At 34.4% G+C, this 25,027-nt stretch overlaps 2 protein-coding genes across 4 annotated transcripts in view; one reads left to right on the top strand and one right to left on the bottom strand.

The window, feature by feature from the left end:
- Positions 1-16,083, bottom strand: part of LOC110019940 (E3 ubiquitin-protein ligase MIEL1-like) — a 46,352-nt gene extending 30,269 nt beyond the window's left edge. Inside the window, exons 1-8 of one of the 2 annotated variants that reach the window (XM_020717834.1) lie at positions 15,964-16,083; positions 15,778-15,865; positions 15,606-15,644; positions 15,491-15,523; positions 15,247-15,409; positions 1,706-1,788; positions 1,269-1,360; positions 1,091-1,160 (exon numbers count right to left, since the gene is read on the bottom strand). In XM_020717834.1, the coding sequence (XP_020573493.1) occupies positions 1,091-1,160; positions 1,269-1,360; positions 1,706-1,788; positions 15,247-15,409; positions 15,491-15,523; positions 15,606-15,644; positions 15,778-15,865; positions 15,964-16,013 (618 nt within the window). In that variant the 5' untranslated portion in view covers positions 16,014-16,083. Of the gene's footprint in view, positions 1-1,083; positions 1,161-1,268; positions 1,361-1,705; positions 1,789-15,246; positions 15,410-15,490; positions 15,524-15,605; positions 15,645-15,777; positions 15,866-15,963 lie in introns of both variants that reach the window. The other variant, XM_020717835.1, reaches the window with a different exon arrangement.
- Positions 16,084-24,399: 8,316 nt separating this feature from the next.
- LOC110019952 (long chain acyl-CoA synthetase 6, peroxisomal-like) overlaps positions 24,400-25,027 on the top strand; it is a 120,018-nt gene continuing 119,390 nt past the window's right edge. For both annotated transcript variants that reach the window (XM_020717855.1, XM_020717854.1), the window contains exon 1: positions 24,400-24,618. In XM_020717855.1, the coding sequence (XP_020573514.1) occupies positions 24,610-24,618 (9 nt within the window). In that variant the 5' untranslated portion in view covers positions 24,400-24,609. The remainder of the gene's footprint in view (positions 24,619-25,027) is intronic.

Below are 25,027 nucleotides of genomic sequence, written 5' to 3'. Positions count from 1 at the left end.
GATTAAAATAAGCATAATCTCTCTGAGGGAAAGCTTCTTGTAAGTCTCATCACAGTAAGTAGGTTCAATGATGGACGAAGTTGACTTTTCTTGAGCAATCAAAACAATTAGACACTGTCAAAGAGTGGGCCTCAGATGCTTTTGTTGGGCATAGCATCTTTGAAAAGGCCAAAACGCAAATAAACTTTCTGGATTCTCTGGGATAACAGGATATTATGTTAATAAACACGAAAAAACATTTTTTTGCTAACAAGGTTAATGTTTATAATCAACAACAACATAGATAAAGTTCATGTGGCACTTGGAAAAGCTGAAACTTCCATAGCAGCTGCATCTTGAATGGTTCTTACGTGATAATATTTATATTTTGTACACCCTAATAGAAGGAAAAAAATTATATGATGCGCTTTTGGCACTCGAAGAAGCTGCTACCCATAAATGAAATCTGCTCGTAAAATCGCCATGCCTTCTCTGAAAAAGTTGCATGCCAGCAAATTAAATGATCTCATAAAATCAATAAGATCAACACAACCTCATAAAAAACTCGTATCAATCACACATGACTAGTGATTTGATCAGGAGAGCTTACTCGCCAGGTCCCTTATGTGAATCAACATCTGGTTTGCAAAGAATACATTTAAAAGGAGGAAATTTTTTATGGATTTCTTAAAAGAATATAAGCAAAGAAAAAAAATTTTAAGGAGCTATATAGATCACCCACTTCTTTGAATATAGAAATTTACTATCATACAGCAGACTGATATAATATAGAAAATGGAAAGATGTTAAGGTTTTGAACTTTTGGCCCTTGAGGAGTCACTAAGGTGATCTCAACATCGTGTCCTTTACAGAATTATAATATAATTATGGTTACTCTATACTTCAGAGTTCAGATATGCACAATGGACAGAACAAAGGTTAAAAAATTTTAATCAAAACTTAATGTTTGGCAATGTGAACATGATTGAGTTTAATAAACAAAAACAGTCGTATTTCTGAATCAAGAAAATTCTTTAAGTATAATGTGCAGTGAACAATTACTAAAATTGTGAATCAAGAAGAAAGTAGATGTTTAAGGCTCACTTCTTGCCTCTTCATCCAATTTTCTCCAGTGACTTGACATATCACATACCGACTTTGAGCATATTGGACAAGCGTATCTAGCAAAAAAGAAATGCCAAAGAATGCACGGACTTAGTGATCAGACTATGTATCACAAAAATTGACATATCCATTGCAATAATGCAAAACGAAGTACTATGACTTACTGAGAATGGTTTAGCATTTCTTGGAAACATCCTTTATGTATTGTGTGTCCACATTTCAAAACACTGGTTTCTTGAAGTGAGTCAAAAAGATACTGCATGATTGCTTCCAAAATTATGAAAGTACCAAACCTTTAAGACAGCTAAGGGGCTGTTTGGATCACTTTTAATTTTTATTTTTATTTTATTTTCATTTTATTTTGTTTATGTTTTTATTTAAAACAATACATATTTGATATGGTAAAACAAGTTTAGTTGTTTTTTTAAGCAGTCAAAATAATTTTTGATGTTTTGAGTGTTTTTAAAAATAAACTAATTTGAAAAACTAATTTGTTTTCAAAAACAAAAAATGTACTAAAAAAACAAGTATTTAAATCAAAGCAATAAATAGAAAATAAAAATGATCCCAAACAAGCCCCGAGTATTTGAAAAATGCAAACCTCATAGCAAATAGGGCAATGGTGCCTCATGGAGTTCTCTATACACAAATGTTTATCAAGCAATGCAATTGAATAACAGGAACCTGCATTTCATACACATCAACGGCATCATTATAAAATAGTAAGGCTTATAAAACCGCTATGTACTGGAAAGGTTGGCTCAAGTGATGCACCCAAAAGTGAACAGTGGTAAAAACAGAAAAAAGACACAAGAAACAGAAATAATAGTTCATTTATTGTCCTCATAAGTATAAAAGAATATTTCATTCACCAATGGAACTCTTCCCTCCTCTTCCTGAGAGCCCCCCAAGAACTGTATGCTTTGGAGCATAAATAGTAATATATATCATTAACAAGAAGAATAAATTATTTTGACCAAGTAATACATAGGCAATTAAGCCCTCCAATTAATTCGGTGGGTCTCCTCACTAGAAGCAATAAATTGAAGGAACTATCACTGGATAATTATAATTGCACTTATTATAACAGGGTTATCATAATAAATTAGTTATTATTGCAGTTTTCTTTTATTTTTTCATCTTAGGATCAGTAATTAAGGTGTCCAAGTGATAATCCGGTTAGTCGATATATCAGCCTCCTTAGAGAGAACAGATAATTTTTTGTTTGTTCTCAGGTTTTTGAGTTTGAGAAGGAGTTCCCTGTTGTTTGGGTGAACTCTCCAAGTTTGGAGAGGTGAGAAGGGAAGGAAATGATATTGTAGTTTGGGAGTTCGCCACAATCGATCCCTGGAACTTATTGATTTCTCCCAAGTCTATGCTAGACAGCAGTCATCGATTTCCTAGCTGACATCCACCGGAATGCAACTGGCGGACTGTTTCCTTCCTATTTCTTGCATTTCCACAACATACAGAGAAAGCTGATAGTAAATGGGTGACCTTTAAGGAAAAGCAATTGTGGAGAGGTGAAGTGAACTTCCATTGGTTAAAATAGAGGGACAGCAACATAGATTTTGCCAGCAGCAGTTTCTTGCATAAAGTAGAGAGAAAGGCTTTGTCTTCATATGGACGGATAAATCAACAATAGTAGTCTCAATGGCACCCTCATCCAATTCTTAATAAATTATTGAAGCTATGGAGACTGGTAAAATTCAAAGTGTAGTTGGCCTGTCTAGCAAACCTGAAATCTAGATTTTCTTCGAAGACCAGGAAAGTATTCAAGCAAAGGCAACAACAATGAAACAGTTGTTCTGGGGCCTTCTCGATCTCGATTTTTTTTTTTTTTGTTCTGAAGCCATTCATTGAAGCATCAAGACTTTTGGTCCACGGACAAGAACAGGATTTTTACTGGCAAATTTTAGTTCAGTATTTGGATGAGAAGATACCAACAGGATTTCATATAAGGTCAGTCTGAATGTTTGAATTTGAAGCCTAATTGATTATACAGTTTTTGACTTCTCAGTTGGGTTAGGAAAACTCTACAAGAATGAGTTCCTTGGGACTACTGTAATACATAATTTTGACCAAAAGATGTAAATTTAATTTATTTTAAAATATACCCTATCTTTTTGCATTTCCCAAAATTTATGCAAACTGTTTTTATTAAGTTTCTGGAATGATCTGAATAATTAATACAAATGATATCTCTTGAAGAAAGAATTTTTATTGGAGGAGATTTAAATAGACATGTTGGTAGAGTCGTAGAAGGTTTTAGAAATTTTTTATAGTGGCTATAGTTTTTGAGTGATTAATGAAGAAGGTAAAGCCATATTAGATGTTGTTTTAACGTATGATTTTATTATTGCTAATATTTTATTTAAGAAAAGAGATGAGTATATTATTACTTATAAGAATAGATCTAATACAACACAAATTGATTATTATCTTATGAGAAGAAAAGATCATCCAAATTGTAAAGATTGCAAGGTCATTCCAAGTGAGATTCTAAGTACTTAACATCGTTTATTAGTTCAAGTTTTTAAGATGAAGAGTTGCAAGATAAAGAATACTAGGAATCATTGTCATAAAATTAGAAGGGGCCTAAAAGAAACAAACAAAAAATATTTTTAAGCATAAATTTCAAAATTTCAAGATTTGAGATATTTATGAAGAAGCTAATTCTAAGTGTGAAAGTAACAAACAATAGCAAACAAGTAGTGAAATATATAAAGAATAATCAATAGGAAATGTTTATAAAAATAATTGGTGGTGGAATAATAATATGCAAGAAAAGATTAAAAATAAGAAGTTGTGTTATAAAAATTGGTTTAAATATAAAAGCTTAGAGAACTACTAAAATTATAGGGTGACCGCCAAGAAGTCTAAAAGAACAATTTGCGACGCTACAAACTCTGCTTTTAGTGGCATTTACAATATATTAGACACAAAAGAGATTAAAAAATATAAGTATAAACTAGCCAAAAAGTAATGATTTAACTCAAATGTATTAAAAAGAAAATCAAAAAGTATTTTTCTTAGAGGAAGATATTCAACATAGGTGGGTAAACTATTTTAATAAACATTCAATGAAGTTTTTGAAAATATGATGGACCTTTGTGATCTTAATATCATTAATAATAACAAAATGTTTTATTTTTACCTTCACATTAGCAAAAAAAGAAGTGGAGGAGGCTTTAAAGAAACCAATGGTAAAAAATTAATAGGACTTAATGATATCTCAATTAAAGTGTGAAAAGATTTAGGAGATTCTGAAGTTCCTTGGCTTACTAAACGCTTTAATATTATTTTAAAAACTAAGAAAATCCCTAAGGAGTGAAGGAAGAGTATTTTTGTCCCTATTTTAAGAATAAAGGAAATGCACAAGGGTGTGCAAATTATAGAGTAATTAAGTTAATGTGACATACTTTAAAATTATGGGAGAAGGTAATTAAACATAGATTAAGACGTGTAACAAAGATTTTGCATAATCAGTTTTGATTTATGTCGGGTGGGACTACTATGAAAGCTATACATTTATTGAGAGGTTTGATAGAGAAGTACGAGAATAAGGAGGATCTACATATGATTTTTATTGATTTAGAAAATGTACGATAAGTTTCCAAGAGAAGTCCTTTAGAGAGTTCTAAAGAAAAAATGTGTTGATATGATTTATATTCAAGTCATGATAGATATATATACTAGAGCTATTACTTGTGTTCGAACAGGAGGATTGACTAAGTATTTTCCCACTTCAGTTCGATCATATTGGGGATCGACTTTGAGCCCATATATTTTTGCTAATGGATTCTCTTATTGGACCTTTACAAGAGGATGTACCTTGGTGTATGTTTTTCGTTGATGATATCCTTCTTGTGGATTAGCCTAGATAAAGGGTTCAGGAGAAACTAGAATTATGGAGGTCTACATTGTCTACATTAGAGTCCGAGGTCTACATTAGAGTCCAAAGACCTTCGTTTGAGTATAACTAAAACTGAATACATGGAATGTAATTTTAGTAGTAGTAGCTCAAGTGTAAAGTTATAACTATGAGTGATCAAATCATCAAAAGGTGTCAACGTTTTAGATATTCGAGGTCTATTGTACAAAGTGATGGTGATATAGATGAAGATGTTATTAGTAGAATTCAAGTTGGTTGGTTGAAGTGGAGGAATGCATCGAGCCTATTGTGTCATTGTGTGAAAGAAAAGTACCCCTTAGATTGAAAGAAATATTTTATAAGATAGTGGTGAGACCTGCAATGCTCAATGGCGCGCAATGTTGGCCTTTAAAAGAGATGCATACAACAAATTTAACTGTTGCTGAGACGAGAATGCTTAGGTGGATGAGTGACTTGACACTTAGACACAAAATGCGAAATGAATATATTCGTCATAAGATTGGCATAGCTCCAATGGAGGACAAGATTAAAGAGTCAACTTAGATAGTTTGGTAACATTAAACGTCAACCATCTGATGATCCTGTTAGGAAACTATATATTTTAGATTTGACTTATGTTAAGAAAAGCAGAGATATACATAAAAAGACTTGGGCATATTGCATATAAAATTTATCTTAATTTATTAGAATAAAATGAAAATATGACACTCAATAAAAAGCTGTTGAGAAAAATGATTCATGTAGCCAACCCCACTTAGTGGGAAAAAAGATTTGTTGTTGTTGTTGTTTATTAAATACTATATTGTGCTTTGACCAAATCAATATATAAAAGCATGTATGATTTTTTTAAAATAATTGGCTTTACAAAAAAAATATATATATATATTAAACATTTAGTTCACTTGAATAAACCAGTGTAAACACTTAGCAGTAATCGACGACTGTAGCAAATCCACCATATTGGAAGTAATGGAGGGCTGGGACACGATTGGCACCACAGCAGGTATGAAGGCAGAACGTTAACTGAAGCTCTCAGGCAACTACTATTGCATGGAAACACTGAAAGTAACCAACAATAATGAGAAAGAAGATAGGATAAAAGTAGGGTTGTCAAAAAGGCTCGTTCGCGAATAGCTCATGTTCGACTCGTTAAGAAGTTCGTGTTTGACTCATTAAGAAGTTCGTGTTCGACTCGTTCGCTAAGTTAACAAGTCGAACACGAATAACACGAACAAAGATTAGTAAGTTCGCGTTCGGCTCTTTTTATTGGAATAGTAGGGAGCTTAGAAGCAGAAGAGCGAGAAGTGATTATAGTTTCTTTTAAACAGAGAGGATGGGAGAGACATAGTATAATGAGGTCTTGAGTCAATTATTTGTGGAGGTTGCCGCTCAATATGGAGAGGTGATCGTGGCTTTTGGCTATTGTGTTTGAATTTGAGTGGGAGATAGGAATATGTGACCGGCAAGCAGAACAGAGCAGCAGGCAGAGGAGTCAGAGAGGGATAGAGCTATATTTTACTCTGGAAAATAGTGTCTATGGGTTTAGTTTAAGTTTTATTTTTACTTCTATTCTCTCTTATACTCACTCTTTCTTTCTCTTTCTCGCATGTACATATCGAACGGACGAAACACTACCTTAAACACACAAATTTATGGGATTGGAATATATTTTTTTTTTATAAAAAGCCCAAGGGTTGATATATTAAAGAGAAAGGTACAGATAGGTTTGTATGGGTGGGCCTAAACACCCAACCTACACGGTACAACACACACCAAAAAATGTAAAAGATTGGTACAATATAAATTAAAAAAACCGAAAAGCCACTCAGGCGCTGAAAAAGTGTGGGTCATCCTAATCTAGTCTTGCCTCTGGCTCTAGTTCTCGATAGGGATCCAGCTATCAGATTGGTAAGGTGCTGATCATTACCCATAGTAACCAAATTATCATCCATAAGACTTCTGAGCTCTAGTAAATCTTCATTCTTCTTCTTCCTCCTGGACATGTAAGTTTGCCATTCCTCCTTCGAAGAACCAGTATGATGGGGTAGAGTTGAAGCAGAAGGAATATCAACAGTAGTACCCACAACATGTCCTGGAATATGTGAAGTACGAGTTGCCTCTACACCGGATACTTCTTGAAGAAGTGGAGCTGCGAGGCTCTCCTGATTATCAGTTTAAACACTATCATTTATAGGTAATAGTCCAGCAGTATTATTTTCTATGTAGTTTGTAGGTGTCAGCACCGCATCACTCGTAGTAACAATAACTGCAGTGTCATGAGGGGTCCTCAGAGACAACAGACACCTCTTTTCTAGCAGTATCCTCCTCAGGTGAAACTAAAATGTCCACAGCAGTAGGGTTAGACCCATCCTTATTCACTTGAACCTTATATTTCAAATTATGATGAAACTTGTGGCATTTAGCAAGGATATGACCAAACATCTTACAGTGAGAATAATATGGGTGTTTGTGTTTCATGACGATTTGTTGCTAATAATCTTTATGGGTTGTGCCTAGCCAGACTTCAGTAATATCAGGTAAAGTAATATCTTTTCTACAAGTATTCTGACAACCGAGGGTCTGATTAGGTTAAAAGTAGGCAGATCTAGTTTCAAAGGATCCCCAAGGATGGCCCCAATAGAGTAGAGAACCTGATGGTGAAAAAAATACAGCTCGAAACCAGGTAAATTAAATCATATCGGTACAGTGGGAGTTTCATAATTTGGGTCGAAATTAGGAGACCACTTGAGTAACTTCATTGATTTGTCTTTGATATTAAGATATTTCTTAGAAAAAGTTCTGGTGTAATCTTCAACCACTGTTAGTTGGATCAACACATGTCTCTCATCCATAAGTTTCACTTTCCACTTGTCTACTAGCTTGAGATAATCAACGCTCTTTCTGATAGCATCCACAGGAGTGTCCCCATTGAAATTTTTCAAAAAAAGCAAACTTGAGTTTTTCCGTCATAGTAAAAATTTTTGATTCAGAGAAAAAGATTATTTTTTTTCAACTTTCCTACTTCTCTTCTTAATAAAAGAAAGATCATCTATACTCTCACGAGATTCCTTATAAATTTAGGGGAATACCACCATGGACTCCACCTGAGGGTTACCCACCACATGTGTCAAGGAGACTTTGTTCGGCTCAACCAAAGAAGAAGGAAACGCCATCAGAGGCTGTCAGCATTAAAACTGCTGCGAGATTGCTAAAATGCAGTTATCGGGCGCAGAAGCAGGAGCAGCGCCGAGCCGAAATAAAAGTAAACCAAACAGTCGGGTGCAAACGACGAAGTTGCGAGCGACAAAGGCATGGAGCGATATCGAGCAGGAGCTAGAGTGATATCGAGGAAGACGACGACGTGAGCAGAGGGGCGATATCGTGACGCGGGCCGCGACAGGAAGTTGCGAACGTCGACGCCAGATGACGACGTGAGAGTCGACAATGCGAGGTCCTTTCGATAGAATCAATTGCGACCAAAATCGCCATTGGAAGCCCTAGCGGAGCTCTCGGCTGTACCGGACATCATATTATATATATATATTAGTGTTTTAAAAAAATTTAATTGATTATAAGGCTACAAAGATTTATAATCAATTAAAAGTATTAATTAAGATAATAGAATAAAAATTATTAAATTAGATTCAAATGATGTTTTAATATAAACAATAATTTTTAAATCTTGCCCCCAATCCTTAAAATCTTATGGCTAACTGATTAAGGTTTGCTAAAAATGACTCTTTGTTCGTGAACGGCTCGTGTTCGGCTAGCTAAGCAAACGAGTTGAACACAAACACACTTTTTTAGCTCAAAATATAAACGAGCCAAACAGAAGCAGAGCCTGGGCTCACTCGTGTTCGGCTCGTTTACACCCCTAGATAGAAGAGAAGAGAGGAGAGCTTGAAGATAAATTTCATAGCAAGGTCAACCCGTCAACTTATGTTAGATATTTAGATGCTCAATTATGAGGCAAATGGTCTGTAGAACTGAAGTCTGATGGTGGTTATTAGTATATTACTGGTTGTGTGCCGACATTTAGATTTTTTTCTTTTAATTAAGTATAGTTATCATTAGCATGATTTATGATGAAAATAAAAACATTTTTTGTTTCAATTTATAATGTTTCATAGAATTATTTTTAGTGAGTAAACATTATTAAAATTACATGTCATATTTTATTTATTGTGCATGATAATTAAGAGATTGTTGCAGGTACATTCAAGCTAAAAAAATGTATATTAAAATGATTAAAACAGGAAAAAAAGACCAAGAAATTGTCAGGTTTGAGCAAAGAAAGCAAAATTCAAATGAGATGTGAAGGTTGGTAAATGACTGAATTCTCAGGTATTGATATTAAAAGTGAAGCGGATTGGGGATCATTGATCAATGTGATATTGAGGGCGATCAATCTTTATCAGTAGTTATCATAGACCAGGGCTAAGTGACAAGTCAACGAAATAACATGTATCAAAGATTATGTAGATATAACATGACAATTAGAAGACAAAAAAAAATGAATAATTAAAATAAAAGTACAAGTAATATGATTGCAAACATGAAATTGCATAATATAATGAAAAAGAAAATTTTCAGTAAGTATATTTATTTCTAACCACTATTTTATTTACTACTTTTAGTAATATATTTTGCACTATTTAGTGTCTTTTTATTTCTACTATTGTTACTCATGTTAGTAAATGTCCGGCATGCTTATCGATTCTCTCTAATATATAGAATCTTTCTTAATCATTGGTTATCTCACAAATTTATAACTTATTCAATATTATTATATTAATTTTCAGAGAGGGTTAAGAAACAAATGGACTACTAATCAGATGATTTGTCTTTTGTACACTGTTTGAATATAAAAATTTTGGATGATTAAAAAAACCTTTTTAAGTATGATGATTTTACATTTAAGTGCTTTAAAAGCTATATATTTTGTTTTAGAAATTAGTTATATATGCTTCCCTATATATATTTGATATCAAAGATTAATTGAAATGTTAAGAATTCATTTGTGAAGATTCGGTAAGACTAATTCCCTACTCACATGATCCTGATAAGTATATTTCATAATGGTTGTCCGTAAAAATTGTCTAATTTCTCCTATATTATAAACCTAACTGTGATTGAGATGAAACAGAAAGTGATATCAAAACAAATATTATAATTATAGTCGATATTGGAAACGTGATTGGATTTATATGAAATATGAATTTGATTAAGATATTAATTGATAAAAACAAAGCTAAATTTCAATTTGATTCAAATAATGGATTCAAATGATTTGGGAAACAATTCATGCTGTCAATTATTATATAATAAATTGTATTTAATAGCAAATTATGCAATTATAGATAAACATATATAAGAAAATGCCCAAAAAAATGGATCACTAATTCTCCAAGAACCTATAGAATTAGAAATCAAGGCAGAAGATAATTCTAATAGAAGTAGATCACAATATAGAGCAAATGAGAAGAATAGCTATGATTGCACAATTTATTATTAAATAAAATGAGCTGCAATATATCATAAAATCGATCCCATGTGGTTGACAAGATGGCTTTTATTAAAAAATCCTCCACAAGATGTGCCCAAACTTAAATTTGGTTCAAAAGTTGAAGAACATCTAAGAATTTTTCAGAAATTCAAGCCACCGAAATTTAGGAGGTGTCAGTGATCCAATAGTTACAGAAGCTAACAACTGAAGGTTTGAATTTTTTTTTTATGTTACGATTTGCTCAGAGAATAAGAATGTGGTATTGACCACTTTCATGGTAGAAGGGTTTAGGGGAAGTAAAGAGATGATAGTGGACACAACATAGGAAAAAGTTTGGGTTGACACCTCTCATAAATGTTGAATGTGTAACTTTGACTTGGTGTTTCCATATGGATTCAATCCACTGTCGACTAGATTCACACCGAAGGAAAAGTTCTTCAGTTTAACTTATGAGGTTTGGTACAGTATTGTAATACAAAACATTGCTCATTTCACGATCTTGATATGCTCCTCACTATGGGTGTAAAAGTCGAACTTCAGCGAGATCTAGGTTTGTTTGTATTCAGCTCATTCAAATTATTTATTGTTTGTATTTGACTCGTGTTTGAAATGGCTCGTGAATAACGCATTCATATTTGGCTTGATTCAAACCCATTTGTTCGAATTAAGTTCATGCTTAGCTCGAACATGATTAATTAAATTTTTATTATAATTATTTTTATCAGGTATTGGTTCGAATATTTCATTTCTGCACCACTAAGGGCCTGTTTAGGAGCCATTTTGGGGTTTTTTTTTTGTTTTCGAAAGGCACTTTGACGTGATTGGCATTCGGCTGTTGCCCTGCTTTTCGGTGTCAGTCATCCGCATAACTGAGAAAGGGGGAACGTATGGGAGCTGATGCGTTCCACGACGGATGCCCCGTTTTGGTTGAAAAATCCCTTCCCCCATGGAAATGGCATTATACCTCCCCATATCCACGATTTTACCCTCGCTTTGCCTTTTATTTCCCCTCCCACCACTTTCTTTGATGTTGCGGTTTTAGGGCGAAATCTCGATCCAAACTTGTTCAGATGTCATCGCCTCTTTTCTTTGTATGTATAATGTCTCTTCTTCTTTTTGTTGTTGTGGTTTGGTTATGGTATATTGTTATTTTGTTACGTCTTTTAGCCTTGTCTTTCTTGTTTTACTATTTGGTTTTTTAGATGTTTCGGAGCTTTGGTGACTTTGTTTCTTTAGTGGCTTTCTTATATTTATGAATAGTGTTGGTTATTTTAAAAATATTGTATAAATAGAATTTAAGAGCAGTGTTAGTTATTTTGAAAAGACATCCATGAGTATTTGATTTTCTAATATTGCAAATATCTCAGTTCTCATGATAGATCTATAATTTTATTTTTCTTCTATTCTTCGAGCTTGGAAAGGATTGTATGAAAGAAATTTAGAAGCAGTGCTTGTTATTTAAAAAAAATGTCTAAGAAAATTTGGTTTTTTGCTACTGTAAATCTCACTTTTAATGTTAGATTAGTGATCACATTTCCCTTTTCTCTTCTTCAAAATTTGAAAATATTGTCGTTTGTTATTTTGAGAGTATATCCATAAGAATTTAATCTTTTTTTATATACAAACGTCTCAGTTTTCATGTTAGATCAGTGATTGCATTTTTCTTTCCTCCTCTTCAAACTTGAAAAGGATTATATAGAGGGAATTTACGAGCAATACTGGTTATTCTGAAAATACATCCATAATAATTTGGTTTTCTGATATTACAAATGCCTCAGTTTTCATTTTAGATCAGTGATTGAATTCTCTTTACTCTTCTTTTTAAACTTGGAATGGATTGTATAGAGGAAATTTATGAGGAGTGTTTGTTCTTTTGAAAATATATTTATAAAAATTTGATTTTTTCTATTGAGAATGTCTCGGATTTCATGTTAAATCAATAATTGCATTTTTATTTTCTCTTCTCAAAACTTTGAAAGGATTGTTTAGAGAGAATTTAGGAGCAGTACTAGTTATTTTGAAAATATATACATGAGAATTTAATTTTCTGTCATTGCAAATGTCTCAAATTTCATGTTAGATCAGTGATGCTTTTTTTCCCCACTTCTTCAAACTTAGAAAGATTTGTATTATAGATAATTTAGGAACAGTGTTTGTTCTTTTAAAAAGTTATCCATGAGAATTTAATTTTCTGATATTGCGGATGTCTTAAATTAAACGTCGACCATCTGATGATCCGATTAGGAGAGTAGATGTTTTAGATTCGACTCGTGTTAAGAAAGGCAGAGGTTGACCTAGGAAGACTTGGGCTTATTGTATAAAAAATGATCTTAATTTACTAGAACTAAATGAAAATACGACACTAAATAGGACGAAATGGAGAAAAAGAATTCATGTAGTCAACCCCACATAGTGGGATTAAGGCTTTGTTGTTGTTGTTGTTGTTGTTGCAGATGTCTTAAATTTCATGTTACATCAGTGATGGTATTTTATTTTCTTCTTCTTTAAACTTGAAAAGAATTGTATGGAGGAAATTTAGGACCAGTGCTCGTTCTGTTGAAAATATGTTAGATCAGCAACTGAACAATAGAATTTATTTATTTTTCTATTGTGAATGTCTCAATTTTTATGTTGAATCAGCAATTAAACTTACCTTTCCGCTTCTTTAAACTTTGAAATGATTGTTTGGAGAATTTATGTGCGGAATTATTTTGAAAATACATACATCAGAATTTGATTTTTTGCTATTGCAAATGTCTCAATCTTCGTGATACGTCAGTAATGGTATTTCTCTTTCCTCTTCTTCAAACTTTGAAAGGATTGTATGAATAGAGTTTCGAAGTGTTCGTTCTTTTGAAATATATATCCATGAGAATTTGGTTTTTTGTTATTGCAAATGTATCAGTTTTTATGTTAGATCAGTGATGATACTTTCTTTTTCTCTTCTTTAAACTTAGAAATGATTATATGGAAAACATTTATGAGCAGTGTTTGTTCTTTTAAAAATATATACATGAAATTTTGATTTCGTTTCTATTGTGAATGTTTCAGTTTTCAGGTTAAATCAGTAATTGCAATTTTATTTCCTTTTATTCAAACTTTAAGAGAATTGTTTGAAGAGAATTTAAGAGCGGTGATAATTATTTTAAAAATACAAACAAGATAATTTGGTTTTCTGCTATCGCAAACGTTTCGGTTTCATATTAGATTAGTGATGGAATTTCCCTTTCATCTTCTTTGAACTTTAGAAGATATGTATAGAGAGAATTTTAGTGATGTAATTTTAGAGAATTCGGTTTTTTTTTCAATTGCAAATGTCTCAATTTTCATATTAGAACAACGATTGCATTTTCTTTCTTCTCCATCAAACATGGAAACGATTGTATATTGATAATTCAGATGCAGTGTTGGTTCTTTTAAAAATATATCTATGAGGACTTGATTTTCTGCTTTTATAAATATCTCAGTTTTCACGTTTGGTAATAATATTTCTCTATCCTGTTCTTCAAACTTGAAAAGAATTGTATGGAGAAAATTTAGGACCAGTACTGGATCTTTTAAATATAAATTCATGAGAATTTGGTTTTTTTTTATTGCAAATGTCTTAGAATTTAAAAGCGTTGCAAATATCTTTGTTTAATTTTTAGATCAAGCAAAAATTGTTGAGCATATGCAAATATTAAAGTGTTTTGAGCAGATCCAATCCAGCCTCCATCGCATTCTGCACCTCTCCAGTTGAGGTTCGAAGTCGTTACCATTGCCAATTTTACTGCCACCACCCAGAACAGCAAGGATTTACTATTTTCTGCAGTTCCAACCACTCCATCATTTTATCCTCCCTTCCTTGTTGCCTTCATTGTCCCAACCCTCCACCTTCGCCATCGCAACACGCAACGTCTTCGGTTTGTTGTTTTCCTGTTATCCAGCAGCCCCAAACAACAATTGGCTGATGTTTTGGTTGTCACCCCAAGTTGTCTTGTTGTTCCAGTGGATGCCCATCACTTCCCTACAGTCGCAAGCCTCTTTCCTCAGCCACCAGCCACCATCCAGAAGCCTCTGTCCTTGTCATTCCCCATTGACGTCTTTTATTGTTTATGTTCTCATGTTTGTTTGTCATCTATTTCTTGTTTTCTCATATCGTATTTGTAATATGTTTGGAATTCGGAAATAATATTTATGTTTTCGTTGTGGTTTGAGTTAACACCGGTATCATTCTCTCAAATGGGTACGTTGTTTTCTAAACTTTCTATAATTCAAGTTTTCCAAATTGGCATTGCCTATGCTAATAAAAATTCTTCTATAACCTCATAGTTTCTCAAGATCAAGATGTTTCCTTGCTTATAGCAATACATTGAACTGGTGACCCCTTTTTGAGGATTCATTATTCTTTAGTTGCTCATACAAAAAAAAAAATTATATTGGAAGCAGATGCATTCTTTCTTGGGCTCATAAATGTCAAACAAACATTGCTCAGCCAAGGATGCTCATTTCTCTAGAACTAGAACTTTCATAAATAAAAATTAAAGACAGATTTCCAGTTATAGTTGGTAAGAAATTTTATATTGAATTTCAACATCTCATGCCTCTTCATAATATGATCCAAACTTAATAGATAACCAAGCGAGTGAGCCCGATCACGAGCTGAGCACACCATGCAAGGTAAATTTTTATCATGCAGATCTTCAAAATTGAACAAAAATTCTCAAAAGCAAATAATGGAGAAAAAAAAAAGTTAGCATACCACACTTTTGGCAGTGGAAGAAATTTTCTCGGCCCCCGACTCTGCATATACCACACTCGTCGCAATGATACTGTCCCTTATTAGTGTCGTCATCATAAAATTTGCAAACCTCACAAAAATATTCCCCCATATTCACGCCACAGTTGGCGCACACTTTAGCCACCTAATATTAAAGCAAAATTATCCAGTAAAAATAAAACACAGCCAAACCTGCAACTAAAAATATCAAAATATCCCACTTTACCGGCTGTTCGCAATCGCAAATCAAACAGATTACCTGTAAAAAAATTAAAAACACGTATCGATCAAACAAGTTCCTGCCAAAAAAAAAAATTCAAAATAAAAGATTGCGCGCTTACGCTCTTGACATCATGACGACAGAGCTCATGGCGATTACTCTGCACTTATAAATTTAAATAAGACAGGCTGAAGGCAGAAGATGGGCACGACAAAATATGCATATAGATATAACTTAAAAAAAAAAAAAAAAAAAAAAAAAAGGAAAGAAAGCGAATCGGCTTCAGAGATTACCGTGGACTCGTTGTGGCAGTGACGGCAATGGAAAATCTCATTGCAGCATGGTGCTCGGATTTTGCATCTCCTCCTGTAGTGCTTACACCTAATCGAAGCAGAGGATACAGAAATGAAATCCAAAAACTCTGAGGAAAATATAAGGAGTTTCGAAAGAAAATAGAGAATAGAGGCGCAAGAGATAACCCGTGCTCCATTTTCCCAAATTCGAGGCGGGAGTCGCAGGAGCTCCCCATCTCTCGGTTGCAGGGCTCCGCAGCGCGGCGAGAGGTCAACAGAACACGCGATAGCGATTGCGGAAAACAATTAGGGATTTTGCCCCTTAAAATTTTAAAATTGTACAAATTTGTAAATATTCTTCGTAATGGGTGAAATTGAAAAAAATCTAAAAGTTATATTTTATATACATATATATATATATATATATATATATAATTAGATACATCTATTTAAAAAATTAACATGAGGCGCTTATTTTTTAATTAAAATATGCACTATTGTGGTCATCAAATTATTGAGAAAATGATAAAATTAAAAAAATATAAGTTGGCAGTCTAACCTGTCACATGTGAAAACTAGCTCGTTGTCACGAACAAATAGTCTCATATTGGTTAGGTGTATGGTCAAAAAACAATATTTAAGTTTTGAACTGTCCACCACCTCTAAGAGCTCTTTTGTGATATGAAAAGTTGTATCAGAGCAGATCACTGTCTATCAGGTGTGTGGACTCTCCATGGTTCAGTGGGACTCTCGGCGAAGCCGATCCGTGACGAGGGCGGCACGTGAATGGGTGGAGGAGAATATCACAGACAAATAGTCTCATATTGGCTATGTGTAGGGCCGAAAAGTAGAATTTAAGTCTCAGGTTGTCCGCCTCTCTTAATAACTCTTTTGGGAGGTGACATTGTGGTCAAGTCGGTTTAGCTCAAATATGAAATTATACTTAAATTCCTAACAAAATAAGTGAGCTCGACTCACAATTTTGTTAACAAGTTGAGTTAGAGTTGGCTTGCTCGCACATCTAATCAAATTCAAATATTTGTTTTTTTCAATAGTGATATTATATGCTCGCAATCTATTATCTAAACATGAATTAAAAACCAGCATTATTGTATTATATAAAGAATAATTAAAAAAATTAGGCAAGGCGATTAGGCATTTAACATTAAAAAGATGCAAAAGATTGATGGTGCAAATGAATATTTCTCTTAAAAATTTCATAGATATTTATATGAAAAGTGATATAGGTTGAAAAAAGTTAATTTTATATGATGAAGAATATGAAGTGTCAATGTGGTTGGGCACAATCAAAAGTTTTAAATCTAAATGTTATTTTATCTTCTTTTGATATGTATGGCTGTTATTCTTAATGTTCTTTTGCATAAAAAACCTTTAAATTAATGATCAAAAGTTGTGACTATTCTTAATAATTTTGTTATGAAATATGTTGAATCAACTAAGTATCAAGTCAAGGATAGGGTTGTCAACGAGCCGAGCCTGAGCGAGCTCAGGCTGGGCTCGTGTTCGGCTAGTTCCAAATTGGTTTAGTTTCGAAATTGGCTCGTGTTTGAAATAGCTCGTGAATAGTGTGTTCCTATTCGGCTCGAATAATAATTTATTGTTCGTGTTTAGCTCGTGTTCGGCTCGAAATTGGCTCGTTAGAATATAAAATTATTATATTATTTATTATTTTAAGAAATTTAATTAATCATTTTATATAAAAATTTTTCAATAGCAAGCTTTATACAATAGTTCAGGACATTTATTATCTAAAAAAAATTGATTAGCTAAAAAAATTACAAGAACAAACTTAATACAAAATTTTAGACAATAAGAATATTAATATTATTTTCAAAAAATTTATAAAATAAGAGCTAATTTATTACAAATTTAATACTTTACAAACTAAAGAAGATGACAAAAAATACAAATAAAAATCAAAATCTAAAAAACAATTGTGTTGAAGTTTTCGATAAAATTTACATTTAATGAATATTCTTATGTTTTACATAAACCTAAAAAAAATTAAAAAATACATTGAATTTAAACTACAACTATGAAGTGTCACTGTGGTTAAGCACAATCAACATTTTTAAATCTAAATGTTATTTTATTTTTGATATGTGATGTGTGCTAGAAAATTTGTGGCGGTACAGTAATGGATTATCGTCTTAGCATTGCACGATGATTCAACACACCTTCTGATAGAAAGTGAAATAGGTTATGATTACACCATAAGTTTTTACATGGAAAAGTCGTGAAGGGAAAAAACCACGGGGTCTGACCCAGTTATAAAAATTCACTATAAGTTGATGATTACAGAGGACCTTTGTCCTGCAGACGAGAAATGGTTACTAGATTTTCCAAATTATAACATCGACTGACGGCGTCTGATCAGCTGTGGTCGGTGGTGATCGGCAGTGGTCAACGGAGGTCGATGTTGGTCGCTCGCGATAGGTGGTAGTCAACGGCGATCGACGAATGCAGGAATGTTGTTGGATTTAAGCTCCTTCATCTCAAGTTCTCTCTTCAGTCTCTCCCCTCATGTGAGGGTGGGGTTATATTTATATTTTTATGAGCGTAATCAATGTAAAAAATATTATAATATGAAAAATTTTGATCGGGCGGTCCGGAGAGCTTCCCTCAATTGGATGGTGTTTGATGGACATTTGAGTGCCTTAACGCTGTTGGAATTGAGCAATCTTAGGCTCGTTGGATTCATCTTGTCGAGACGCTCAATTTGATTATGAACTCGCTAGATTTGACATTTGTTTGACTTTTCAAATGCCTTCAGAAATCCTCCAAGTGTGGTTTAAAAATTTGATCCGGTCTTGATCTCACTCGGACTGGACTAATTTTATATCATTGAGTTCGTCGCATCGAACCGGTCAGTTTGACCATAAGTTTACTAAAATGGGAGCTCTGGATGACTCTTAATTGAAGTTTGGACGTTTCTTGTTCAAAATATCGCCTCGAGATCCGTGTCGGATGATGAAAATTTGTTGGTGGCGTATCAGTTGCCCCCCTATTTTCGGGTGAGTCTGATTTGGTCGTCCGAAAATATCCAGATCTAGAACTTTTTTATTTTTGTCTTATGTATGTATCAACATATATATATGGTTTTTTTCCTTGTATATAAGAATAATTTATATCCTTATATTTTTATATTTTTTAAACTGGCATGTTTTTCGATGAACCCAAAATCGAAAATTATATATATATATAATTTTTATTGCAAATAGTTTTTATTTTTTTAATGAATAACTAATTTTTTAATGACTCTAATTAATTTTATCATAAATATAGGGGGTTTTTCAGCCTATAAATAGGCCAATGAGAGGAAAAAATTGTAGAGTTTTCATCCCTACCTAACAGTTGATTCAAGATTTCCCGAAAGAAAAAAGTCGTCCTCGTCATGAGTAGCAGGCAAGCAACTGGGTCCTATTTCTCGTTGAGGTGAAGAGTTGCAGCGAAGGGTTGCGTCAAAGTGGTGCGACGAAGAGTTGCGATAAAGTGTTGCGGCGGAGCATCGAAGCGGCGTGTTGCTGCAATGAAGCAACTGAGTCCTATTTCTGGACTAGAATCTCATGCCGCTCTTGCACGTACTTAAGGTGATGAAGAAATGATGTAATTTTCTCGTCTCGCCATGAGAGGAGATTTTCATGCTTATGTAGTGGCAATATATGGAGACCCCTTGACGATCATCAAAAGTAATGGAATTTTAAGAAGGAGATGCTGCATTAATTGAAGATGAACTGATTTGTTGTAGCCATTATACATGTATATATTGATATTTGAAGCATTTTTAATCATCTGTCGTAACAATTGTAGGTGATAACAATGTATTTCTTTGTTGCTTCCACGATTATTCTGACTTCTTAATTGTGCAAAATTTTTCTGGGACTCATAGCCTTTTGAGGAATTTTATGCACTTATGTCTTCTGAGGTTTGTAGCTTTCTGAGGCCTTTGATGTAACTGTGTCTTCTGAGGCTTATAACCTTCTGAAGTCCTTAAGTGTAGTTGTGTCTTCTGAGGCTTGTAGCCATCTAAGGACTTTGATGTATCTTCTAAGACTTGTAGCATTCTGAGGTCTTTTAGTGGAGACCCTGTCAACTACTTGCCCTCATGGAGTCTTTCTAGTGAGAACCTTGTCCACTACTAGCTTCCCATTGAGACTTGTCTCTTGGTCTCGTCTTCCAAGGGCATAATAGCCTCTTATTGAGTCTTGTTTATTAGACTTGACTTTTAGGAGTACTGTATCTTCCCGTCGAGTCTTGTCTCTTGCGCTTGACTTTTAGGGGCATAGTAGCTTCTTATTCTCAATGGGGCTTTCTACACAAAATTCTTTTGTGAGAAAATAAGAAAATTTCAATTAAATGACATTTTAAAATAATATGAAAATTTTGTTAAAATAAAATTAAGATTTCATAAGCCAGTCTTTTACTCGTATAAGATGACATGGAGCTATACTTCTCATTCGACAACTCCAATGATTCTCTTCTGGTTCTACTCACATTGTTCTTGTAAGTAACGACCCAGGTGACCTTGGCATATTAGACGTTCAATTTCTTCCCTAATTGAAAACATATTTATGTCGAATGTTCTTTTGCTCGGTTGAAATGACAATATTGAGAATGGTCTCCACCATCTGGAATTCTTAACGGCCTTGGCCACTTGACAGTCTTTTCATCCTTGATTGTCATTAAGATGTTAACATGTGACGTGTTGAGTGGCGTATATTTTTTTTTTGATCGTTGCTAACGATTATCCTGTGGTCTAATATTTTTTTTTGTGATATTTGATTGGTATCCCCAACATTAAGCTTGTGCTTGCCCCCTAATCGCTCAAATTGTTCATTTTGAGCAATGATGACCTCATTTGTAGAAATTTGTGCCTTAATACGATGAACAAGGCCAAGATAAGAACAAACTATCTTTTGCATCAATGATGAGTAGAAGGGTCCTGGGCAGAGCCCCCCAAGGAAGACTTCTCTTAGTAACTCTGGATCTACTCCTGGAATCTGTCGGCCTTCAGTAGAGAACCTGCAAAAGTAGTCCTTCAATGATTCTTCTTTGCTTTGACGAATTCCCGAGCGATGGAATGAATCATCGATGATCCGTCGGTTTGCTACGAGCTGTTCCACAAACAGTCTGACAGTCTCATTAAAGATGTTTGCATTGCCCCCTGACAGATAGTATAACCATGTTTGAGCTTGTCCTTTAAGAGTAGTCGGGAACACTTGACACAGAAGCACATTAGGGGCAGGTTGAATATGCACGATGGTTTGATGATGATCAATATGCTCGTAGGGGTTGATTATCCCTTCATATGTATCGATGTTCTGAAGTTTGAAGCCTGTTGGGATGGGGTGTTGGAGAACCGCATCCGCTAAGTGAGAGGATTCATGGATTTTACGGTGAGTGTAGAGCCGATCCTTTTTCTCTATGGGGAATAATTACAGGATGAGGCATCGTAGTTTGTTACGAATGACATCATCTATAATGGCAGGAAGATGTGGCGATGTCGGGTGAGTTGCACGAGATGGATAAGTGGAACTTGAGTATCTAGGAGTTCAACATCATGACCTCACAAGAGAAGTGTTCCTTCTTGAGGAGGGGGCTAGTACGAGCTCATCTGTGCAACATGTTTCTCACAGTTTGTGGATTTAATGGTAAACGAGTTTCGTTCATTGGTATGGACAACGATTGTTGGGTCCCACGTAGGAGTTGTATAATCTCCAGTTGAGACTTCTCCATTTTTTGCATTCGATCTTCCATAGAAGGACCTGAAACCGCCTTGTTTGCGGGATAACATCTTCTAGGGCGGAAAGATGAAGAAACATGTTGCCCTTGACTTTGTGACAGCTCCCTGAAATGATGGGCGTTGGGGTGAGGTGCTCCATTATCCCGAATATTTTGTCTGGTGGCCATGTATGAAATTGAGCAAGTACTTCAGTGGTGGGAATGAGAGCTTCCCATTGACGGAGCCAAACTGATGCGTGCTAGAAAATTTGCGGTGATAGATTTTATCATCTTAGCATTGCACGAGGATTCAACACACACTTAGATGAAAGAGAAACAACCTATGATAACACTATAAGTTTTTACGTGAAAAACCCGTAAAGGGAAAAAATCACGGGTCCTGATTCAATTATAAAAATCCACTATAAGTTGTTGATTACAGAGGACACTTGTCCCATAAACGAGAAATGGTTACTAGATTTTCCAAGATATAACATCAACTGACAACGTATGGTCAGCGGTGGTCGACGGAGGTCGGCGTTGGTCTTGGACGGTCGATGGTGGTCAATGACGATCGACTGAAACAGGGAAGTTGGACTTGAGCTCCTTCTCCTTAAGTTCTCTCTACAGCCTCTCCCCTCATGTGAGGGGTGGGGCTCTATTTATAGTGTTTTGGGTGTAGTTAATGCATAAATATGAATTATCTTGATCCGACGGTCCGAGGAGCTTCCCTCGATCATATGGCGTTTGATGGACATTTGAGTGTTTTAACAACGTTGAAATTGAGCAATCTTAGTCTCGTTGGATTTATCTTGTCGAAATGCTTGATTCGATTATAAACTCGCTAGATTCTACATCCGTTTGACCTTCCAGGTGCCTCCAAAAATCCTCCAAGAGTGGTTTAATGATTTGATCTAGCTCGGATTGGACTAGTTTTTATATCATTGGATCTGTCTCATCGAGCCGGTCAGTTTGACCATAAGTTTACTAAAATCAGAGCTCTGGATGACTCTTCATTGAAGTTTGGATTTTTTTTTCTCAAAATATTGCCTCAAGATTCGTGACAGATGATGAAAATTTGTTGGTAGTGTATTAATATTCTTTGATATGTATGACTATACATTGATATTCTAACTGTTCTTTTGCATAAAAATCTTTAAATGAATGATTGTAAGTTGTGACTTTTCTTAATAATTTTGTTATGAAATATGTTGAATCAGCTGAATATCCAGTCATTGAGGCTATGAAGGAAACTCAGAAGGATGTGGTTGTACTTACTTCTAAAGGTAATACGAGCTACTACTTTTTTGTTGATGTATCCTTCTTAAATTTATTGATTGTCCTATGCTCGTAGGCAGATGAGATGACATAGAATTGAATGAGGATAAAAATAAAACAATGGAAATGAAGTTCGTTCTCTTCGAAGGATTTTTCCACGGGGAGGAACTAACAGGCATTGCTAAGAATGGGTTGTTGATGGGGGAGATGAAACAACCTTGCCAACTTTTCCTAACATCGACTTTCTAAGGGTCCGTTTGGGGTAGCTTATTTTGTGCGGTGACATTTTGAAAATGCACCTAACCTGTTTGAATAAAATGCATTTTGACAGCTTATGCATTTTGAAAATGTGTTTTCACTTTTCACATCGCACCTATATATGTGCGGTGACAGCTTTCTGACAGCGGTCTAGCTTTCAAAAAAAAAAATAAAAAATTTGTAGTAGCCACCTCACCTAGCTTATAAGCATATTATTTTTAATTAGCTTATCAACAGATTATTCAATAAGCTGCAACTGTCCCAAACAAACCCTAAATCTTATAAATCAACATTGGTTGGATAACTAACTGACTAACTGAATATGAGAAAAAATGAATACAAATATGAGAAAACCTAAATGCAAAACATAAACTTTGATACCACTCAGTCATAACTCGGGTTTATAAGGTAGCACACCCTCACAATACATGACATGATAAAAACAATTAAACATGTTTCATATTCTTTAAGAAAAAAAATGTATGCATATAATGACATAAAGAGAAAGAAAACTAAAATGTATTCCTTAAATAAGCGTCTAACTAATACGTCAAAAAAATAACATCACTTAAACAAGCTAATATGAAACTAAGGAAAAAATTACTCATACCTAAAAAACGACAATATAACAACTAATGTGAAATTGAAAGTACCAAAAGTAGATTTAAAGATGGAAAGCCAGCTCTGTTGGAAATGGTTTGGTAAGTGACTGAGTGAAACCTGTTATATAAAAATATTAATGGGTGAGCTTGAAAAATCAAACTCAGTAAATAATAGTTGTCCGTTAAAACATAGATGATAAGAAAAAATGAGGCTGCTAGAGGCGGGTGTCAATGGGCTCTATACGTCACAATCCTGTCGTTGCTTTCTTAACTGACTCTAGTTGCAACTGTATCGTAAGGGTTCAAGCATAAAGGGGAATAGGGATCTAAGACTATGATAGAGTTGCTACCTCTTGTATGAGTGAGAGGGTTAGAGATTTCAAGGAGGTTCTATTTATTTTATTCAAATATTTTGAATAATACGGGTGTAATATTTAAATTTAAATGTAAAATATATAGTATTTGGAAATTGAAAATATATTTTGAGGCATTCACATAAAAGCACACAATTCTTATGTATTTACTTATCTTACACTAAACTTTTATATTAACACACACAATATTTTAATTATTAATATCACATAAAAGCCAGCACTAACTATAGAAGCACCGTATATAAATATAGAGGTTTAGTTGCAAGATATGTAAATATATCAGAATTATGTGATACCAATGCAAAATTCCTAATATAAATTGTAGAATAAAAATTGAATATTATAGTTAGTCTACGGTGCCAAATGGGTATCGATTGGCTGCTACTGGTGGGTTTTATCGGTTGTTTTTTGTTCTCATTCTCAACACCTAGCAGCAAAGTTGCGTGGGAAAGGAAGGAAACGGATGTCCATGGAGAACACCGCTGAGTGCCGCCTAAGGACAATCTCCGGCCATCTTCAAGCCAGCGCCGGCGGCGATACGCAATCCCAGTTGAGTGCTAGTTCTACTTCTGGAGAGTATGTCCACGGTGAGTTATCTGTATGGCTCTGCTCTTAAATTTTTCTTATAGGGTTCTTTATTTGCGGGATTGTTTTTTTTCCCGGCTGTTGAAGAGCTTCAGTTTATGGAAATCCTTACTGCAGTTTTATCAAACGTGGGTCCATTATGCTTGATCGATGTTTCAGTTTTTATTTTATTGGTTTGGGAAGTGGATATTGTCTGCTTGAATAATGAAGCATGGGGACTATTGACCATAGTGTTGGTCCACATGTCGACTGCAAGTCTAGTAGGCAAGTCGGTTGGTTTCTGGTCCACCCATGTGTTAGATCACGCTGTCCTGAAACTGCACTGGGTGGGTGGAAGAAATATTACATCAGTACTACGCACGTAAAAATAACGTGCGTAGCCAATCAAAACACGCCACGACATCTCGCGCG

Source organism: Phalaenopsis equestris, unplaced genomic scaffold (assembly GCF_001263595.1).
Source record: "Phalaenopsis equestris unplaced genomic scaffold, ASM126359v1 Scaffold000088, whole genome shotgun sequence".
NCBI classification, from domain to species: Eukaryota; Viridiplantae; Streptophyta; class Magnoliopsida; order Asparagales; family Orchidaceae; genus Phalaenopsis; species Phalaenopsis equestris.
This window is presented reverse-complemented; position numbering and strand designations above follow the sequence as displayed.